A 21,548-nucleotide genomic window follows, 5' to 3' on the forward strand; every position below is an offset into this window, starting at 1 on the left:
CACCTCTCCAAGAGGTGGATTCTTCTTATTCATGATGAAAGACATCATAGCTTCAAATCTATGATTGAAGTACCTACATACATTGACTGGATCCAAAGAGCACAGTTCTCCGGGTGTCTTGAATTCGATGTTATCTACGTTAGCATTTGCCTCTCGTAGAAATTCAAGTAAGTCTTCCCAGCCATACTCGGCACAGCTCAGAGTGAGGAACCATGTGGGAGTTCCTAAGTTCCTCAGCATACATTTTAAATCACCATGACGACGGTACCAGTACTCATTAGTACCACGCTGACACGCCATGAGATTAATCAGGTGAGAATCCAAAATACTATCTTGGACATTGACTTTATCCATAAAGTCACTTGCCGAGATGTTTTGCATGTGTATACCACTTTTCAAGATGTGGTTCACTGCATATGACAGTCCAGACAGATCGCTTTCAAACAGGAGATGAAACAAATAGGGAATGCATTGTCGAAACCTAGCATCTCCTGCATACAATCGCAAAGTCCGGTATTCAGAAGCAGGAATTTGATGAGGTCGCTCATCATATCTTCCTCCCTGACCTGTTGGAAAAAGCTGTGGGAAACACCGAGCTTCCAAACTTTCCTCCCAAACACTAATGGGACTCCCTTTGGCTTGTTTCATTTGAAACAACTCAATAGCATTCCCCATGACTTCCTTGGAATGCAAAGGATGAACACTATAATGTTCATATATTTCTTCACTAGTAGAGGTTTCTACTTTCTCAATTTGACCAGCACACAAATCGCTATCCTCTTCCTCACTTACTTCCTCTTCTGCAACATATACATTCTTATAGTATTTATTATTTTTTTTCAAATACAATGTTGCCTTTTTAACTTTCCTAACATCTACTAAATCTTGCCATATTTTCTTATTCTTTGTCGGAACCCCATTAACTAAGATAACCAGAGGTTCCTCTTCCACTTTTTCTACTCCAATTGTGTTAATGTTTTTCTTGAAATCTAGAGGCAAATAAACAACTCTTCCCTTTAATCCTCTCTGTAAATCTGATGGAGGCAATTTCCCTGTCTTTGGCTCCATTCTTACAATAGCCTGAAAGGGATGGATACTTTGAATCAAAATAGATTCATAAGTATTTAAGTCCTTCAATTCAGAAGGAATCTCAACCAATTCCAGATTATTATGAACTGCTCTAGCAGGCATCTGGTTTTGTTTTAATTTGTTACAACAATAAGTACACACACGTTGATCCAATCCCAAATCAAAACAATTTTCTACCATCAAGTATGTTGCAAAATCCTTCCATTCACTATTATTTTCCCTTTCACTTTTTGCATATAAATCCACTAACTTAGTCTGATTCTTATAATAAGTGCGTCGACAACACACACAAGTGAAATTAGGCCTCTCACTTGATTTCACCTCAAACGTCGCAATTTCCCTCTGGAAATTATCTGTACTGGAAACCTGTACACTATCTTCCACATGACCCTCTACTTCTTGCTCAATTTCAACATTCTCCTCTTTACTTCCAAAGTAACAAAACTCAATTTCTTCACACATATTCTTCACATCTATTTCAGAACCATGCAAAAGAGCAGCGCATAATTGTTTCAGCATAATTGCTGGACTCTTAGCATAATACAAAATTCTAACTAATTTCCTCACTTTGTTATGATGCACTGCTAGCATCCTGAAATGATGAAAAACACTCTGGCATACTCTCCTGGAAAGACAAGCCAGTGAATGACCATGCAAACCTGTCACTTCTCTTACTCTGCAAGGATCTAATTCTTGCAACAACATCATTTTCTGCTTCAAACTTTTTTTGTTAAATGACCGTACAAAATCACAAAGCAAATTGATGGAATCCTGTCGCACACTGCAAATACTACTACACTTCCAGGTGTACACAGGACCCTTAGCACGTCTTCCTAAAACCTCATTACCTAACACCTCTTCTGCCTCTGTTGTCACAAGTTTTTCTTTTTCAACTGGACAACCATCTTTCACTTCATAAGCACGACCACTGGTGTCAACTGCATGCACCAAATCATTATCCTGGAAATAACTCTCCTCATTAAAAAATGCCTCAGAGCTTGAACTATGCATCCATTCTCCAGAAAAAACTTCACAAAAATTACTACGATTAACTATTCTCTTCCATCTACTATTTCTTTTGAAATCAAAAATTGCCTTGTTTAGCTTCCTAATTCTATTGATTGTCAAAATAAATAACTTACGTTTAATTTCAAATGCCTGATCAATAACTTTCTCAACTATTTTTTTCTCTTATAAAAAACTAGTTTCTGTTGACCTTTCTTAATATTTTTTAACAAATTGCCAATTATCCTGTTGCGGAACATTCGTTTACGAATCTCCCTAAACTGTTGTTTCCTTCTACTATCATGCACAGATTTATCTCTTGCTCTAGCAGTAACATTTTTCATTGTCCTTTTCTTTCCATTTGATTTCCTTCTCGTGTTATGGACTGAAACATTTTCTGTAGTAATATTTTTTTTATTACAAATATTTCTTATGAAATATTTAGAGCTCTTACCCGGTGCTTTCTTCGTGGCTTGAGAAATCTTTTTGTTAGAGGACTGCTGGGTTTTTGTTTTCACCTGCTGTCTTTGACGTTTTGCAGCCTTAATCTGTCTTTGTATTGTAGGCATGGTAAAATCTTGAAATGATCTGCAGTTGAATCTGAGGAAAAATATAATAAAAAATGTTAATAAACATTATTACCAAACAGTAAATCAGTAACAGTGATCAAAAACTTAACACACTACTTGACATTTTAATTTGAAGATTTTTTAGTCATTGGCAATCTTACAATACAAAAATACCAGAAAAGAATCTATGCTATTTTATATGTGAATCTGATCTAATTTTATGAACATATTTTAATATTTTATTGAAGACACTACACATAACCTGTTTTTGAAGGTGTCTTTATTTTTAAATTAAACGGTTTACCTTTTTACTTTTTATTAATTATAAATTTTAAAAATAAATGTTTATATTTCCAAAGGCTCAAGCAGGTCAGCTTCCCATCCTATATCATATAGTTCGGACAAATCTGCATCCTCATCACGCTCTTCTTCATCCTCAGGATTTAAATCATCCAAAGGATCAACATCCACTGATGTTTCAATTACAAGTTCAATGATGAGGTCAAAATCAACTGATTGCAGATTGTCGCTCATGTTGAGGTTGTCTTTATCTTTAAAGAAAGATAACAACAATGAGATGTTGCAGAGTAAGAGACAAATCTCAGAGATTATATTAGTAAAATTGTTTAACAAGATTAACATTTAGCAGCTATTATTTAGCCATGTCCAGCAATGCTGAGCAGGTGAAGCCTATGTCTAATTATTCACTGAACAGGACTCATCTCTTCTTAACCTTGGATAAGCCTCACCGACTCTGTGTCCCCTGCACATACTTAAATGTAAAGGGGCAGATTTATATTAAATGGCACATCCCCAGGCATGCACCAGTTAACGTGCACCACTGCTCTGCCACCCATGGTGTGCCGCATTTACAATCAGATAGGAGAAAGCTGCGTCAAAACCCTGCGCCTGCTTGAAGCTGGCATAGGTCTTGACGCAGCATTGTGGAGATGCGGCACCCCTGAGCCTTGCTGGAGCTGCATCGCACTTGCAATCCAACTCCAGCAATGCGCCACCTTTACGGCACATATGCGTCACGCATCTGTGCCATTTTTGCCCCATGCTGCGCCGCATTGTAAATGCAGCACACCATGGGTGGCGGAACAGCGGCGCAGGATGACTGTCACATCCCTGGTGATGCGCCAGTCATCATAAATGTATCCCTAAGCTTCTTATCTTGTTAGAGATGAACTGCCATATGTATCATCAAAATATTTTACATTTCCTAAATAGCGAATTTTAAGGAATAAATAGCGATTCTTTACCATTCCTAATTTGCGATGAGCAAATTGCTAATTGCAAGTTACCCATTCATTTCCATGGGCTAGGAGGCTCATAGGAATGAAGGTTTAATTTGCGATTACCATTTTGCTCATCACAAATTAGGAATTTTTCCAAGGGTGAAGGGGTGTCTCAAGAACACCCTGCTGCACCCCTGAAAAAGAAAATTGGGGGCATATGGCACACATACATGCCCTAAGGGCATGTGTTGGCGTCATATAGCACCTTTTGTTTTTTTGAAAAAAAGCTTTTTGAAAAGAATTCACAAATTACCACCAATTTACCACAATAGTTTCCAAATCCTTAATGTCATTTTTTACATATTTTTTGTTTGATACATTGCATTTAAGGAATCACAAAATTTGCAAATCCTTCAGTGCAATTGCAAAATAAGGAATAGCAAATTTTGCTACTCCTTATTTTGCATCAAACTTGTTTGATACATACCATTTGTCTAATTAACATTAACAAAGGCTGAAATTCGTAGAATTTTGATCTTTGCAAATGCTAATTACCTTCATACATATGGCCCCAAGTGAGGCCTGTCTTGCGGCATGGTGCATCTTTTGCATCACTGCTGCTTGGGTTTTATGTGGTACGTTTTTTTTACACCATGACATATCTGCCTAAATGCATCAATTTGTAATGTTGTCGCCTCATAGCAAATCTTTTGCACCACCGCTGCATCATAAAAGTGACGCACAGTGGCACAAAAGAGGCATACACCTATCATAAATCTGTCCCTACCATTTTAAATGATTAATCCAGGATGACAATAAAGTGTGTCCTATCCAGAGGTTTGTTTAAGGTGAGGCCTACTCAGGATTGCAGATTAAAGTTACGCTTGATGAAGAATACAGAGGAGATAATACATGTAAAGGCCTACCAATGAAGTAAGTAATGTGCACTTTATTGCGCTAGTCATCATAAATGTATCCCTAAGCTTCTTATCTTGTTACAGATGAACCACCATATGTACCATCAAACTATTTTGCATTTCCTAAATAGCAAATTTTAAGGAATAAATAGCAATTCTTTACTATTCCTAATTTGCAATGAGCAAATTGCTAATTGCAAATTAACCATTCATTTCCATGGGCTAGGAGGCTCATAGGAATGAAGGTTGCAATTTGTGATTAGCAATTAGCTCATCACAAAATAGGATTTTTTTCAAGCGTGCAGGGGTATCTCAAGAACACCCTGCTGCACCCCTGAAAAAGAAATTTGGGGTCATATGGCGCACATAAATTTTAACAACATTCCTTTACCTCAACAACGATTTTCAAATCATAACTTCAAAACACTACACATGGGAAAATTACTTAAATTGTCCTTAAGACACATAAAAGCGTTTTTTGATTGGCTTTCCTGCATGGTAGGGTCACTTTTAACATGGCTATGTAACACAAACATTCAAAATCTAAATTTTCCATGCACATGTGGGAGCATATTTACAAGCAATTTGCGCCACAGAGAAAGGTCTTACACTAAAATGAGAAAAATAACATCAGGGACAGTCAATTGCCTTATAAAGAAGCATACACCATTATGTCCTTGTCATGATTTTAAAAACAATTCCTTTTCCCCAAAAACGTTTTTCAAATCATAATTTCTAAACACTGCACATGGGAAAATGACTTAAAATGTCATTAAAACACATGAAAGCGTTTTTTGATTGCCTTTCGAGCATGGTTGGGTCAATTTTAACATGGCTATGTAACACAAAAATTCAAAATCAAAATTTTCCATGCACACGTGGAAGCATATTTACAAGCAATTTGCGCCACAGAGAAAGGTCTTACACTAAAATGAGAAAAATAACATCAGGGACAGTCAATTGCCTTATAAAGAAGCATACACCATTATGTCCTTGTCATGATTTTAAAAATAATTCCTTTTCCCCAAAAACGATTTTCAAATCATAATTTCTAAAAACTGCACATGGGAAAATGACTTAAAATGTCCTTAAGACACATAAATGCGTTTTTTGATTGGCTTCCCTGCATGGTAGGGTCACTTTTAACATGGCTATGTAACACAAACATTCAAAATCTAAATTTTCCATGCACATGTGGGAGCATATTTACAAGCAATTTGCGCCACAGAGAAAGGTCTTACACTAAAATGAGAAAAATAACATCAAGGACAGTCAATAGCCTTATAAAGAAGTATACACCATTATCTCCTTGTCATGATTTTAAAAACAATTCCTTTTCCCCAAAAACGATTTTCAAATCATAATTTCTAAACACTGCACATGGGAAAATGACTTAAAATGTCAATAAAACACATGAAAGCATTTTTTGATTGCCTTTCCAGCATGGTTGGGTCACTTTTAACATGGCTATGTAACACAAACATTCAAAATCAAAATTTTCCATACACATGTGAGAGCATATTTACAAGCAATTTGCGCCACATAAATCATAATTTTCTCCTTAAAACACACTATTCTCTATCTAAAGTAAAGAAATATTTTCTCACCTTAGCAAATACTTTGAGTTTGAAAACAGTCTCAGAAACACACCAATTTGTCTGCAGCAGAACAAAAGGTATGCACTCCAGAGTCTGCAGCTATGAAAAGCACAGAAATGCTGTAATTCTTCACACATATCTCTCATGTCACCCAATCAAAAGTCTTCCCTCACTTTTTTCAAATGAAAACCCATCCCCCCTCTGCCCTTTCTGCTTTATCTGCATGGCAACCACCTCCTGGAAGAACTCTGTTGTTTGCAAGTTCACACAACAATGTTGCAATTGAACTCTGAACTCTCAGTGCACCTGCATATCCAGTGCATTCTTTCATTTAATGACTTTTTATTGACCACTCAAAATACATCTTTCAAAGAACACATCCGTGCACCCTAACTTTTTGTTTTCAGCAATCAAAATCCACCAATCACTGTTACTGCTTCATGAACACAGAAACTCCACAGTATTTTTCATTTCAAACTCTCATTTTTTCAACTGCCATTTCATTGCCACACTTCATCTGACTGCAGGAGAACCTTCTCTCACCATGTTTTCTGTCTGGATTGTTGGTCATAGTTATATTCACTGGGCTCAAAGGTACGTTGAAAGCAGGAATTTACCTAACCTCAATTTACAAGATGTGGAAATTAAGTGGTTTGGCCACAGAGGATTAAAATGTCACCAATTGATACCATTGGTGAAAACCTTTATGCATTTGCCCAAACCTGACCTGTTAATTGTGCACTGTGGAGGTAATGACTTGGGCACTTTGACTGGGGTAGGTCTGGAAATGCTTTTAAAGGACACCTTTGAGCAATTGATGGCACTTTTTCCTCAGACTGCCTTGGTATATTCAAATATATGCCAAAGACAGAAATGGAGGTGGTCAAACCAATTTTGTCCACAAATTGAGAAATCGAGGAAGCATGTAAACAAATCTGTTTCAGCTTACATGAGAGACCATGGAATGGGCTCCCTGTACAACAATAACTTGCGTTACTACATGCAAGATATCTACAGAGGAGATGGAGTTCACTTCTCAGATGAGGGCAACAGAATTTTCACTCTGAATTTAAGAATGTGCATTGGTACCTACTTATAAGTACCTAAATGTACCATAAACCCAAAAGCTCTTCTCAGAGCTACCCTACATCTGATCACTCACAATTATTATTTAACTCTAACATTTTTCACTAATTTTCAACAAAATACGCTACCGGGGCCGCTACCCGGTACGCGAACCGGGAGCTAACCTCGCGAATTTTTTTTTTAAAATGTTTTTTTTCGCACATATAAGCCTCCTCAGCCACCCTCAGAAAACCTAGGGGGTCAAGATAACTCTACCGTGCCCCCTTCTACCCATTCTGAACATTATTTGCCCTCCATCTTGTATCTTAATTCGACCGAAACACAAAATGGTGGACTCCTGGAACGCTTAAGGTCCGCGAACCGGGGCGCTCAACGGTTCGCGTACCGGGTCGCTCCCTGGGAAGCGCACCATCAAAAAAGGTGGGAAAGTAGTTCACACAAAAGCCACTTGAGACAATTTCACCAAATATAGATTAGCTCATACTACATACCAATCCCTACCATTTTCACAAATTTGATTGGAATTCCATTTAGCCATTTAGCCTGTAGACCTCTCTAAATACCGTGAGGTAAATTACTTCACAAAACACATCTGAAGTGTTGGAATTGACAACCAATTAAAATGTTACTTTCATTTTCTACTTTTTTTACCTGACATTTGATTGGTTATGTACCCGAATATATATAAAGGAAGAGAAGGAAACACAGCCATTTTGACTACTACTTCCTGGTGTACATTTCAATAGGATTTTCATTAATAACTTCAACTTCTTTTTAAAGGTAAGTTGTTATTTTTAAAACTGAAGTATATTGTGCACTTTAAGTTAATATGGCAAACTTTTTCTGTTAGTTATATACTATCCCTCTGTAGTACTTATAAATTTAGATACAATTTTTTATATTCCTACTTCCACTCTGATACTATACACTGCCCAAAGATAAATTCACTGTTAAAAACTGCCTATCTAAAATTAATCCCAACAGTGCCCTACCTCTACTAATATATATTTTTTTTATGCAAATTTCAGGGAAAATGGAAAGCGAACAAAAAATTTCATTTTAAATTGTCCTTCCAGAGTCCAACACAGAAATCATTGATCCAAATGAGATTGAATTTATGGATGAAACTTGGGACCAAGAACTACTGCAATGTGTACAAGCAGTAGATAACCTCCTTGCAAATGAGGACATTTTACAACCTCAGAGACTACAATGTATATTCCATGATAATTTTGAAATTTCTGACAATGAAATGTTAGAAATTTTAATAAATTATGAAACACAATAAAAAATGCTTAAAAAATAAAAAAAAATAAAAAATAATCAACAAAACCAACAATCAATTAACATACAGCATTTGAAAAGTCTATCATTCATTTTTCATTGCAGTACGCTGCCCAGAACGCTTCCCGGTTCGCGTACCGGGCGCTACCCACGCAAAAAAACAAAAAAAAAATTATTTTTTTTTTTGCCCCGCGGGGCCCTTTTAAAGCCTCCACATTAAACCTAAGGGGTCAGGGAGGATCTACTATGCCCCCTTATGGTTATTTCCCCCTTTGTTTTGGCCTCCTCTTGTCTCTCAATCCTACCGAGAGACAAGATGGCGGCCGCTCCGGACTGTTTGGAATGTTTACAGACGCCGGATAACCAATCAGCTTCGCTACGCGAAGTTTTGGTACGCGCCCCGGTCCGCGAACCGGGAGCTGCCCAGTCCGCTGTTACAGATATATATCTTTTTTTAAATGTTAATTTCTCAAAATCCACTGGAGCACATATATTGAGACCTACAAAAGGCACATCGGGCTACCAGTCTCTACAATTTTGCCAAGTTTCGTGCAAATCCATTCAGCCGTTCGGGCTAAAAGTGCGACAGACCGCCCTATGGAAAACTCAATGTTAAAAACACGTTTTGGGACCCCCCTTTTTTCTCGGCCCCCCCTGGACGAACCCCCCCCCCCCAAATTTCCAGGGGCTGCTCAGAAACAAAATGTTCCATTTTCCAGAAAATTTCAGCCAATTCCGTCCACAAACGCCAAAGTTATTAGACGTAGAATTTTCAAAAAACCCATAGGGAAAAAATCCTAACTATATATACCTACTGGCGACCGCCAGTAGGTAATATATATATATATATATAAGTGGCAGGACCCATAACATTTGAATGTTTTGATTGCCTCCTGATTACAACAGTCATCTGAAGAAGGCAGACAAGAGGCCGAAATGCATTATTCCACCATGTATTATTAAATGCGTTTCCTAGCTGTTCCCCTGTGTTTTGCCTTCGCTCTTTACTTGAAAGGAGATGTTTGGATATATATCTATATATATCTATATATCTATCTATATATCTATCTATATATCCATATATCTATCTATTTATCTATATCTATATCTATATCTATATCTATATCTATATATATATATATATATATATATATATATATATATATATATATATATATATATATATATATATATATATATATATATATATATATATAGAGAGAGAGAGAGAGAGAGAGATCCCTCAATACTATTACTTGTATCATGTCTGGCCAACATTTTGCCCACTAGAGCATGACTGAGAGACTTCAAGAATGGTGTCCTCCACCTTGCTTTGTGGCTACCTGTCATTTCCACCACTGTGTGGACAGGTGGTCACGCACTCTGTCTCCCTCACCCAGTGAGGTCCATCCCTTGTTAGTACCTCCCCGTCCCTTGCTGGACTGTTACGTTTGTTGAGTGATTCCATGTTATCATCTCCCGCACTCACCATATATCCCCACCCATGGTCCCACCATCTTACTGTGCATTCTTCCCCAAAGCCACGGTTCATCCTGCCCATTCAACATGACGGAGAACATTTCACATGGCTGGAGTCCTTTTGGGGGGAAACCTTTTCCTCATTTCCCTCTGGCTATGTTGCCTCCTTGGAACTAACCACTCTGGTGCTGTTCCAGTCCACATTGTGACCTCAGGTCTGCCAGACCTCTCTTCTTCCCCAGCCACAACCAGATATGCCAATCACACATTCGGGTAATACCGGCCGGTTCCTGATGATATTTTGTTCCCACAGCAATTACGGATGGCCATTACATGAGGGCACTGGCTATTCTACCATGACCAATGACACTATCTCTTGCCACTCGCAAGACACACACAACACTGTTTGTGAGCATGCAGTGTCACAGAGGGCTTGGGCCTTGGTTCCCTTACACTTACTATGTCTTTACTGCCAGGACAACTATCATGAGATCTGCAATATGTAAAGTGGAATTTCACCCCAAATTGGTCATATCAACATTGACAGTGGATATTATTATCTGCTACACCCTGCTAATGTACTGGTTTTGGAGTTTTTTTATTTTGGTTATCTGAAAATTATCTCTCATCCGCTTTGTGCGTGTGACGAAATCAATAGTGCATGTCTTTGCATCCACTCGTTGACATTCCATCATGGCCGCCATAATGCATTTGTGTTATTGTGAATTGTCCTTTTTTAATTTTTAGGAAAGTGGCATATCCTGGAGCACTTCTCTGTGCATCTCATGCGATCAGGACTGCATGACAGTTGAAATGCATAATGATATGATACATTAAAGAACTTCAGTTTGCATCTTGATCGTGTCCTGAGTTTGCGTTAACTATTTTAGATTTGCGAAGGATTTTGAACTGGCACATTCCACCAACTTCACGCACCACTTCTCATGGGTCCTTGATCCTGAAAGGAGTTACTTTTGTCTTCCCAAGTTTTGGTGGGGAGCAGCTAATGTATAGATCACCCTACAACCCCAGCGACATTCTGAATTTGCTCACCTCAAATGTCTGGTTTTCTATAAATGTTTTTAAGCAGTGTATTAGCGCATTGCCACCCATACCGAGATAGAAAGTGACAAAGTATTTTGCGATGTGTACTACAAAGTCTTTAAGCATAGTTTTAGCATAGGTTTAGCACAATGCCATCCATGCCGAGCTGTAAAATAACAAAAGCTTTTTACCACTCCAGGCACAGTATTACAGCTTTGGATTGGTAAAATACTATCCAGGCCAACCTGGAATGAATAAAAGCAACCTCATACACGTGTTTTGCTATCATTATAGCTCTTCAGAGAGGTTTAGCTTAGTCCAGACAGAAGAGAGCACCCCATATAAGTGAGAAGAATACCCTTTCAGGCATAGAGTGCTGCATAAATTATGCAAAAAAGAAGTAGAGAACTCTGGGTAGTTCCCAAGTTTAGGTGGAGAACAGCTCATGTTTAGAGCACCCTACAACACTCTGAACGTGCTCACCTCAAATGTCTAGTTTTCTATCAAAGTTTTTAAGCATAGGATTAGTGCATTGCCATCCATGCTGAGATAGAAAGGGACAATGTCTTTTGCCATTTCTGCAGCAAAGTCATTAAATATAGGAGTAGCACGAAGCCATCCATGCCGATCTCAAGTGCTAATAAGCCAAGTTGATGTACTATATAAGTATAAAGACTTGTAATGTCCAACGTAATCATTGTAAGATCATCCTCCAAATGTATGTTCAGCACGGTCCTGATAAAATCAGTTGTTTCCTGACTCCTTTGGTTATTTTTCACAATATCATGGTTTTACAATTTGTTTCCTTTCATCTTAATAATAAAAAGGAATTGTTCTCTGGACAGCTATATCTGCAGACACAGAAGACCGCCTTGGGCACATGCTTCCCCCCAGCTATGCAAATCTTTTAGTGGGAAAAGCTTGTGGCCTCGGCGGAGCCCAATGAGAAAAGGGTGGAAAAGGTGGCCATATGGGTTAGATATATTGATGATTTTTTTTTGTCTGGGAAGACACTCAAGAGGAAGCAGAAACTTATATCTCGATCATCAATGACAGTGAATTAAATCTTAAGTTCACTAGTCATAAAAGTAAAATTGAAGTACCATTTCTGGATTTATTGGTGTTGGTGAAGGACAACAAACTGGGCATCAAGCAATCAATGCATCATTGCAATTTTGCATGCGCAAAGACAACAGCCGTTCAGTCTAGTGAACAGTATCGAAGGCAGAGGAAAGATCAAGCAGTATCATTTGGCAGAATTCATTGCGATCAAGCATTAATAGTATGTCATCTAATATGTGTGTGAGAGCAGATTCAGTTCTGTGACCTTGGCGGAAACCAGATTGGTGAATGTCTAGCAGGTTGTAGTTCTCAATATGGTTGCATAATTGAATTTGTACACATTTCTCCAGCAGTTTCGCTAAAGTGGGGATGTGAGTTATGGTACGGTAATTGTTGAGATCAGATGGGATGGCATCTGATTTCTTTAGTATAGGCGTAACCTGCCCTATTTTGAGGCAGTCAGGTATGGAGCCTTGCCTCAGGGAGGCGTTTACAATTTTTGCCCATAGTGATAGGAATGATGTTTTTATCATTTTGAAAAGGGCAGAAGGAAGGGGGTCGCTGAAGTGGTTGGAGGGATTGATTCCCAGAAGAGTATTATACATTTTTTGTTCAGAGATTGGCTCAAAGGTGTTCCAGGAGGCGTTGTTTTTTGTTATTTCCAGTGGAGAACTATTGAGGATCTTGAATTGTGCATCATTGGCCAGAAGTTGTGGAAGTGCCTTCTTAGATTAGATGTCAAGCTCGATGACCTTTATCTTTTCACAGAAGAACTTGGCAAGATCATCACAAGAAGGAGTAGCCCAGTCGTTTAGATCCGTAGAGTTAGCCGTGTTGCGAGTTTGTTGCTTGACAATTTCGAAGAGTTTTTTTGGACAGTTGATTGCTTGGTTCAGCTGGGTTCTAAAAAAGACTGCCTTGGTCTTAAGAATCTTCCTGTTGTAAGAGTTCCTTAATGTTCTATGCGTAGAGTATTTGGGGTCACCACTTGTGTTTCAAGATATCAGCAGGGGCCAGCAGTTAGGTGGGACGTGTAATGAACCACACAAATAAAAAGCTGCTCAGTGGCACAAATGTATGTGCTGCAAGAGATTACAGCACTGACCTCAATCCATACGATGTCCAGGTACCAGGTACAGCCTGGATCCATGAGCAAAGCTCAGGGGGGTGGACCAGCCCAGCCTTGTACGGCCACAGATGGGCACGGACGGGCCTGCTCTTGGCCCGGGCTTCACCAGCACGCATCCCGCAACACGGTAAGCCCCCTGGTGTTAAGTAGGCGCCTTTGGATGCAGTCTGATGGCGGCACGCCAACCGCAAAGAATCATGGGGGTTATAGTCTCCCCCAGCAGGCAGGCACTCAGCAGAGTGGATTGGGCTCCTGCACCGTGGGAAGCCCCTGGCATTAAGTAGGTGTCTCCGGGCGCTGTCTGATGGCAGCACGCCGACCCCAAAGAATCACGGGGTTGTGTTCTCCCCCAGCAGGCAGACACTCAGCAGAGTGGATCGGGCTCCCGCGCTGCGGGAAGCCCCCTGACATTAAGTAGGCACCTCCGGGTGCGGTCTCATGGTGTCACGCCGGCCGCAAAGAATCACAAGGGCTGTGGTCTCCCCCAGCAGGTAGGTACTCGACAGAATGGATTGGGCTCCAGCACTGCAGGAAGCCCCCTGGCGTTGTGTAGGCACCTTTGGGCATGGTCTAGCGGCGGCATGCTGGGCGCAAACAATCACGTGGGTTGTGGTCTCCCCTAGCAGGCAGGCACTCAGCAGAGTGGTCGCTGTATTAGTTAACGGCTTATATAGAGGAGAAGCTTAAGCTCATTCAAGGCAAAATTCTGGAGTTGAATGAGATGGGATTTACCCAATACTGATAATTTAAACTGTATATTCAATTAATTGAAGGTGGTTATTGGAGACATAAAGGATATATGCCAATATGCATTTGATTTTTTATATTTATTTTTCATCTATCGCATGGATGAAGTTAAAATGTGCACATTACAAAATGGCCACCACATTGCTTGGTTATTTGGCTAGGGCAGTATCTTGGCCCGTTATTTATGTTTGTAAAAATACAGCTGCCCAATGAAATTGATACATGATAAAATGTGAGATGGAAAGAGTGGTTACTGACATTGACGAAGGTCAGGGGGCTGAAACAAGTTTGTCAGTTCCTGTAGCAAGCAAGTAAAACTACTGAACAGATTTACACCAAAAAGGCACTTCCCTGAACCAACATCTACCTTTCTGTCAAATTTGGTGTATTTCCGTTCAGAAGTTTGGGCTGTAGCCGTGCTTAGATTTCCTATGGAAAATAACTTGGAGAATATGCATTTTGGGACCGCTCCTTTGCCTCAGTCCTTGCAAGATGGATCACTCCGCAACGTTCAAGACAGTAGCTGACATGAGTGGCAAACCAGTTTTGAAAATGTTGTGAGGATTCATCAAACCATGCCAAAGTTATTGCCAATTGAATGCTTTCCCTATGGAAACTAGATCCTAACTAACTACCTACTGGCAAACGCCAGCAGGATATGGGGATATGGATATATATATATATATATATATATATATATATATATATATATATATATATATATATACATCACTTAGTCATGGCAGATGAAAAAAAAGTATTGGGACCAAGATGGCATTAGTCCTAACCCGATTGCCATGTTTCCATCCACGTTACCTAACCCAATAGAAAAGTTGGGGTCAACTTCAATTTTATTTATTTATTTATTTATGTATATATAAAGCACCAGAATCACCCCATCAGGTTATCTCCACGCTAAGACTGACAAAATCAACCAAGGAGGGACAAATCAGAACAGTGTAGATTTCAGCAGCTTTCTAAACACCAGGCAGTCTGTTCATTGACGTAAGTGGATGAATAGTTGATTCCAGTAGCGTGGCTCTAGGTGGTAAAAGGCTTTACCGCCCAAACAGGTTTTTTTGAAGCACAGGACTTGGAGAAGTGCTTTGGCTCCAGAACGGAGGGGCCTGGAAGGCAGATTACTGATGAATTTGTTGTTTGGGTAGTTAGGGCCTAAGTTGTTCATAGATTTCTAAACAATACAACAGATCTTAAATTCTTCCGCACCGGTAACCAGTGCAGTTTTTGAAGAAGGGGGAGAGATACAGATCTGGGGGGGCATTGGCCACAAGGCGGGGCGCCGTGTTCTGGACTTCCTGCAATTTGTTTATGGAGCTTTCATTAGCTGAACTCAGCAAAGCATTGCAGTAATCCAGACGACTTAGTACTAATGCCTGAATCATTACCAAAAATGACCATTGAGAAAGACATTTTTGCCTAAATGCGTTTGCTGAATAAACAAGGAATATACGATCCTGTGAGAACTCTATGCTGTTCTTTCTTTACATATGTATATATTGATCATATATTTCCCTTTTATATTTCTTTGTCTCTCCTCTTTTTATTTTAATATTTCTTAAGTGAATATCACAGTTTTTCAGGCAGGGCTAACAAGTCGCTTGCCTGTCCCTCATTTCATCTGCAGTGCATCACACCCACATGTCCACTTCCTCTAAATCATAGTAGAATGCTGTTGTCTATAATGTATCATTGTTTCAACATTACAAGAGGACCCACATGTTGGTTCTAAATGTGGCAGCCAAGCTGGAACTTGAAAACAACAATAGACCATTTACATTACCTCTGCAAGACCGACACCCTCTGCTATATTTAGTTTCATTATTGCAAACATGTTTGTCGTGTTTAGATGTCAGCATGTTTTATTTTATAATCTTCTATTCTTCTATTCACCTTGAATATGTTGTTGAGTTTGTGTGTATTTTATTGTGGTTCTGTCAGAGGGTGAATGCAAGAATGATTCAGTGGATAGATTGTTAAAGAGATGCTCAAGTGATAGAATGTATGTACATTGACTTACCGAGTGCCTAAGCACATCAGTGAAACAAAAGGCATTCTTGTTCATAACCCAGAACGTTTGACATTATGAATGGTTGCTGTTCTGGGAAATTAGTTACTTTTGAGTACTAAAACCTTGTATTGTATTTGAAAGCAAAGTGTTTTTTCTTAAATGTTTGGGGACAAAATAATTACATTTCAGCCGAATAATTACAGCAGAAATTTCTCCCTTCTTCTCTTTGATAACCTAGGCTCTTTGATTGGTGTAATATGCCTGATGGTCAAACATTCAAGTATCCATGAGTGATGGTACTGATGTTTGTGTATATCCAATATGTAGATATGCTCTTTAAATCCTAAGGCTATATATTGTTTGTATTTCTCTATCATACACCTTCCAAGGAGACTAGCAATCTACTTGGAAGGGGCACTTTTGCAAAATGAAAGGAAGTTAAGATCCTATCAAAAGCAATAGACCATGTGAAAGTATGCTTTCTATATTCTACCACCAATAGCTTTTTGAAAACTTGGTATGGAAATTGTCCTGAAAAGTTCTTTGGAGGGGACTCAATACATCAGAGATTTACCAGTCTTGCATGGTACACCAAGGAAGTGTTGGAAAATGTCATGAGTGAGTGAGTGCCCATTCAGATTGCATGACCTTTTGCTGATGAATGTAAACATAGTACTGTAAAATACCAGGTTCAGCCTCTTTTATTTAATACTCTTGAAAGGAAAGAGAACCTTTTAATGTTATGTTAATGTTATGTTATGTTAATGATATTTTTATAGTGCTCAGCTGCCCCAGCAAAGGGGCGTCCTGGCGCTTAGACAGGTACCTTAACATAACACACGAAATGCAAGAAAAAAAGGGAAGGCGGCTATTGGGAAAGAGGGAACAGGAAAGTTTTAATGGCCCGCCTAAAAAGGGACAGATCGTTAATAAACTGGATATATACTATATATAATATATAATATATATAATATATATATAATATATATATAATAACTAATAAAGTTAGTGGAAGTCAGTCCTCTGTTTGTTTTTTTACTAAGTCTGTAAAATTCAGGGCAGGTATTCCTTCCCCACTACCTTAAAGGACCAAGGTAAAACTGATGTATTTATGTGTGGAGGGGGGGTTCAGCATGCACATTTTGTTTCTCATAGTTGCTCAGTTTTTGATTAACCTTGATGTGGTAGCAGAATGAAATTCGTATTTGGTAGAGTATGAATACCTTATACTGGAGCATCCCACTGCAAGAACATAGCTTCAGGAGGTTTGTTTGGTATGTGACACTCACCAAATAAATCCATTCTTGGCTTGGTAGTTTCATCTGGGGGCTCTGAGTTGTTGTACTATGTCTGTGTCGGTACTTCTTGTCGTTATGATTTCAATAAAAGGTGTTGCTCATTTTTTGGATCAAGGCTTAAATATATATAGTGACCGGGTCACTAACAAAGTAGCAAATCTGCACCCATAGAAGTAGTCCTTGAATGGATGCAAGTATATTACTCCTTAGAATTCACAAACTTTTTCAGTAGTAGGCTTGGAAAGCTGTGCTAGCCTAAGTTTCCAGTCGTTCTACTAGCAAGCAAACACCCAAAAGGTAATCGATGGGATGAATGCTTGCCAATAGTCTAACCACTGGCCTGATTTAGGATTTTTCAGACTGAGCAAAGGCAGATAGGGTGATGGAGGCTTCACATCTGCTACACAGCCTTTACTCTGTCTGCCACATTTAGAGATTTCAGCCAGCCCCGTGGCTCTCTCTCTACATTGGCAGGAACCACCATCACGGGAGCTCCTGTCAAAGTAGGAAAAGTTTGACAGTTGGCTCCAACAAACATGACAGCTTGCCAACAAACCTTTCTAGGTTTTTTTATTTTTCCAAAACAAATTACTCCCATGTGCTTTTTTCAGATCAAGCCAGCTCAGCTACAGAAGCCCAAAGCTTTAGGGCTGTCTCTATAATAAAAGGTGACTGACACATGGGCTTCAGTTCATGGAGAGTGGTCTAGGAAAATAATCTACAACATTTACCTAGGGAGCCCTAGTGATTGTTCTTCATGCCCTGCCACGTCGCTTTGTCAGTGGAAGATGATTTAAAAAGAACATTCTCCACCACAGATTTAATTTTTAATGTGTCATTTATCAAAGTTACTGTTAACATGGTGTATTTTATGTTTGCAAATATACAGGTAAATATTGTGTATTGAACTGTACATTTTTGGTTTACCTTCATTAACAGAATGACAAAGCCACACCTCTACATTTCGCAGCAACACAAGGAGCAACTGAGATTGTGAAGCAAATGCTAACATCATACACAGGGGATAAATCAATTATTGATCTCCCTGACGGTAATAAAGAAACACTACTTCACAAGTAAGAGTTACATTTGTAATTTTTCTCTTCTTTCAGAAACTGCATGCAGAAATCTTGGGGAGGGAAGCCCCCGCCCAACAGTCGGAAGCTTTCCGACCATGTCGGAGCCCTTCCGACCGGCTCGGTTGGTTTACAGTATAACCATCTGATTACGATGTTCAACAGTCGGGACTTTTTTAAGAACAATGGTCTCTAGGGAAACAACAGTAAAAAGGGGGGAAATTAATATAGACCCAGTCAATACTATATTTGTATAACTTGTCCAGCTGGACAGAGGTCAGATATTTAATATTGTAAATTCAAATAGGAACAATACAGACAAAACAATTTGTAAGTGGGACACCAGCCTGCAGACAACTAAACCAAGAGGGACAAACACTGAAGAACACAAAAGGCTCAGGCAAAGCTGTAGGTTTGTTAAACACACAATTTTCAATGTAAGAAACAAATTGCAAGAGAACACCTTTACACATTAAATAACAATTTAGAGCAGTGTATAAGGTGTATTGGGTGTCGACGGCGTTTTGATCCATATATACAATAAATGGGGAAAAACCTTTACAACGAAGGTTTTACAACGCGGTACTGTTACCACGCAACTTTTACAACGCAAGTCGTTACAACGGCATGCGCTGGGGGGGCGCTCCAGGATAGTAAATAGTTTAATTTACTATCCAACTCCTTCCCTACTATCCACGGGGATTGGAGTTGGAATAGTAAATTAAAAAATGTACTATCCTGTGCCCCCCAACGCAAGTTGTTGTAACGACTTGAGTTGTAAAAGTTGCGTAGTAACGGCACGCGTTGTAAAAGTACGCGTTGTAACGTCGTACATCCACAATAAATAGATCATGATCAGGACATTTAGAATTAGCATGCCTTTGTGCAATTGCCTGTAATAAATGTTGGCAACTCCCGCATGGTTAGTACCAAATATGGAACTGAGGGCATGAATGGTGAACAGCCAGACCAAGAAAAATACAATCAGAGGTGTAGGGGAACTGGACCGCTTAGAGCGTCAAAGGTAATGCTGCGGTATTAGTGAGACCCATCCAGTGATGGGAAGGGGAAGTCACGTTGGCTTGAGTGTCCCAATGAGGGAGGGAGCTGCAGCGGGTGCTCCAAAGTTCAGATATAGGGTTGTTCCTAGGTTGCAGACAGTAAATGCTGGAACATAAACAGTCTTGTCATTCCGACTCAGTACCGACCAACCCGTGGAGTATTCCTGTCAATTGGATCGGCACCATAACCCCTTATGGAAGGCGTTTTCGTAGTCTGGATTACGATGTCGGTTTCAAACAGACTTTACACGCCAGCCTTACCAACACAGAAAAGCTGTCTGAAAGTGACTTTGAGGGCCCTGAGCAGTCCCCCTAGCGTTTGCGATGTATGGTTAGTGGCCGAGCCCCATGTAAAACCCTGCCCTGTTTGGCAGGCACCATGGGGTGCCTGCAACAGGGTGCAAGGTTTTACACACACACCCCATTTCCCCATAGGAGCCTGTGTTATGGCCGGTTCTCAGGCGTAACATGAGCTCCCATAGGAAACAATGGGAATCCAACTGAATAGTGTTCTGTCACATCATAATCCGGCGGTCGGAACCGCCGAGCGCAAGTCGGTCGTCCTTTGTCAGAGACTGTGTCGGGTGGAGGCATTTCACCCGAGATCGTAATAAGCCGCTTAGGATGTTAATTGCATCTTATGTTTATCCTTTGTTCCATGCAAATCCAGGGTAATACTCTCATCAACAAGAACCTTCCCAAAACTGAGATTCTAAAAATTGATGATGATCAGAGATGCACACGTGCAAACATGATTCTCGTCATATTTAGTCTGCATGACATTATTTATTTTCTGCTATTTTGTGGGCTGAATGTGTCACCATGTGGTTATTTGTTCTAACATCATTTTAGATGTATTAATGATATTCATGGACTTATTGTTGGACCTGGCCCTTTTTGCAGGGTTGTTACCAAACATTTTGTCTTCCTCCTGTATTTTGTCTGACCTGTTTTTGTTGGTTTAGGACTCTGGGCACCTGGATCAGTGCTAAACGTCATGTATTCTCTCCTGTAAACTAGGTACGATTGGTCTACACCTGTTTGGCATAATTAATTTACCAGTAAGTCCCTTGTACAGTGGTATCCTATATACCGAGGACCTGTAAATTAAATGCAACTGGTGGTCCTGCAGCTCTGCTTGTGCCACCCACAGAAGTAGCCTTTCAAGCCCCGTCTTAGGCCTTTCCACTTGCAGGGTCTGTGTGCACACTTTACTGCCCCAGTAACTTGGCATTTAAAGTTACTTGCCAAGTCTGGAAATTCCCTTTTACTACATATAGGTCAGCTTTAAGGTAGGCAGTAGGTAAAAGGTAGGACATGTGCCTTTGTTATGTGGCATGTCCTGATAGGAATCAACAGCCTATTTGGTTTCTCACTGCTGTGAGGCTGCTCCTCTCATAGGTTTGCATTGGAAATTCCCTGATATGTGTTTCAGTGGTAATTTCTAATCTGGAAGGAGCAGCATTGCCATGTTTGGTATGTTTGGAATAATGGTGATAAATCCTGCTTCTTGATGAAAGTGGATTTGTCCTTACTTTTTTAGAAAAGAACAATTGATGGACAGAATGCTGGACAATGTCACCCCAGTACAGAGATCTGGGCCTAAAACCATTGTTTTGTTTGCTCCCAATGCCATTCCAGTTTAAACCCAGCCTGCAAATCAGCCTTGACCCTGCTTCAAATGGGAATAGTTCAGCCCGAACTGCCAAGCCAGGTTCTCCCTGGAATGAAAACAAGAATACTGAAAACAGTTTCGGCGAATCAGCCATCCAGAAATACCTCTTGCTTTTGCCAGGTGCCAAGCTGTGCATGTCTCTGTGTCAGTGGCGCACCA

The 21,548-nt window shown here is 39.7% G+C and overlaps 1 protein-coding gene across 1 annotated transcript in view; it reads left to right on the forward strand.

Moving 5' to 3' along the window:
• The window catches only part of TRPA1 (transient receptor potential cation channel subfamily A member 1), an 812,153-nt gene that overhangs the window by 337,826 nt on the left and 452,779 nt on the right, over positions 1-21,548 (forward strand). The window contains exon 8 of the mRNA XM_078686165.1: positions 18,517-18,653. Coding sequence (XP_078542291.1) covers positions 18,517-18,653 — 137 coding nt within the window. The remainder of the gene's footprint in view (positions 1-18,516; positions 18,654-21,548) is intronic.

The sequence above is a fragment of the Lissotriton helveticus genome, chromosome 4_1 (genome assembly GCF_964261635.1).
Source record: "Lissotriton helveticus chromosome 4_1, aLisHel1.1, whole genome shotgun sequence".
NCBI lineage: Eukaryota > Metazoa > Chordata > Amphibia > Caudata > Salamandridae > Lissotriton > Lissotriton helveticus.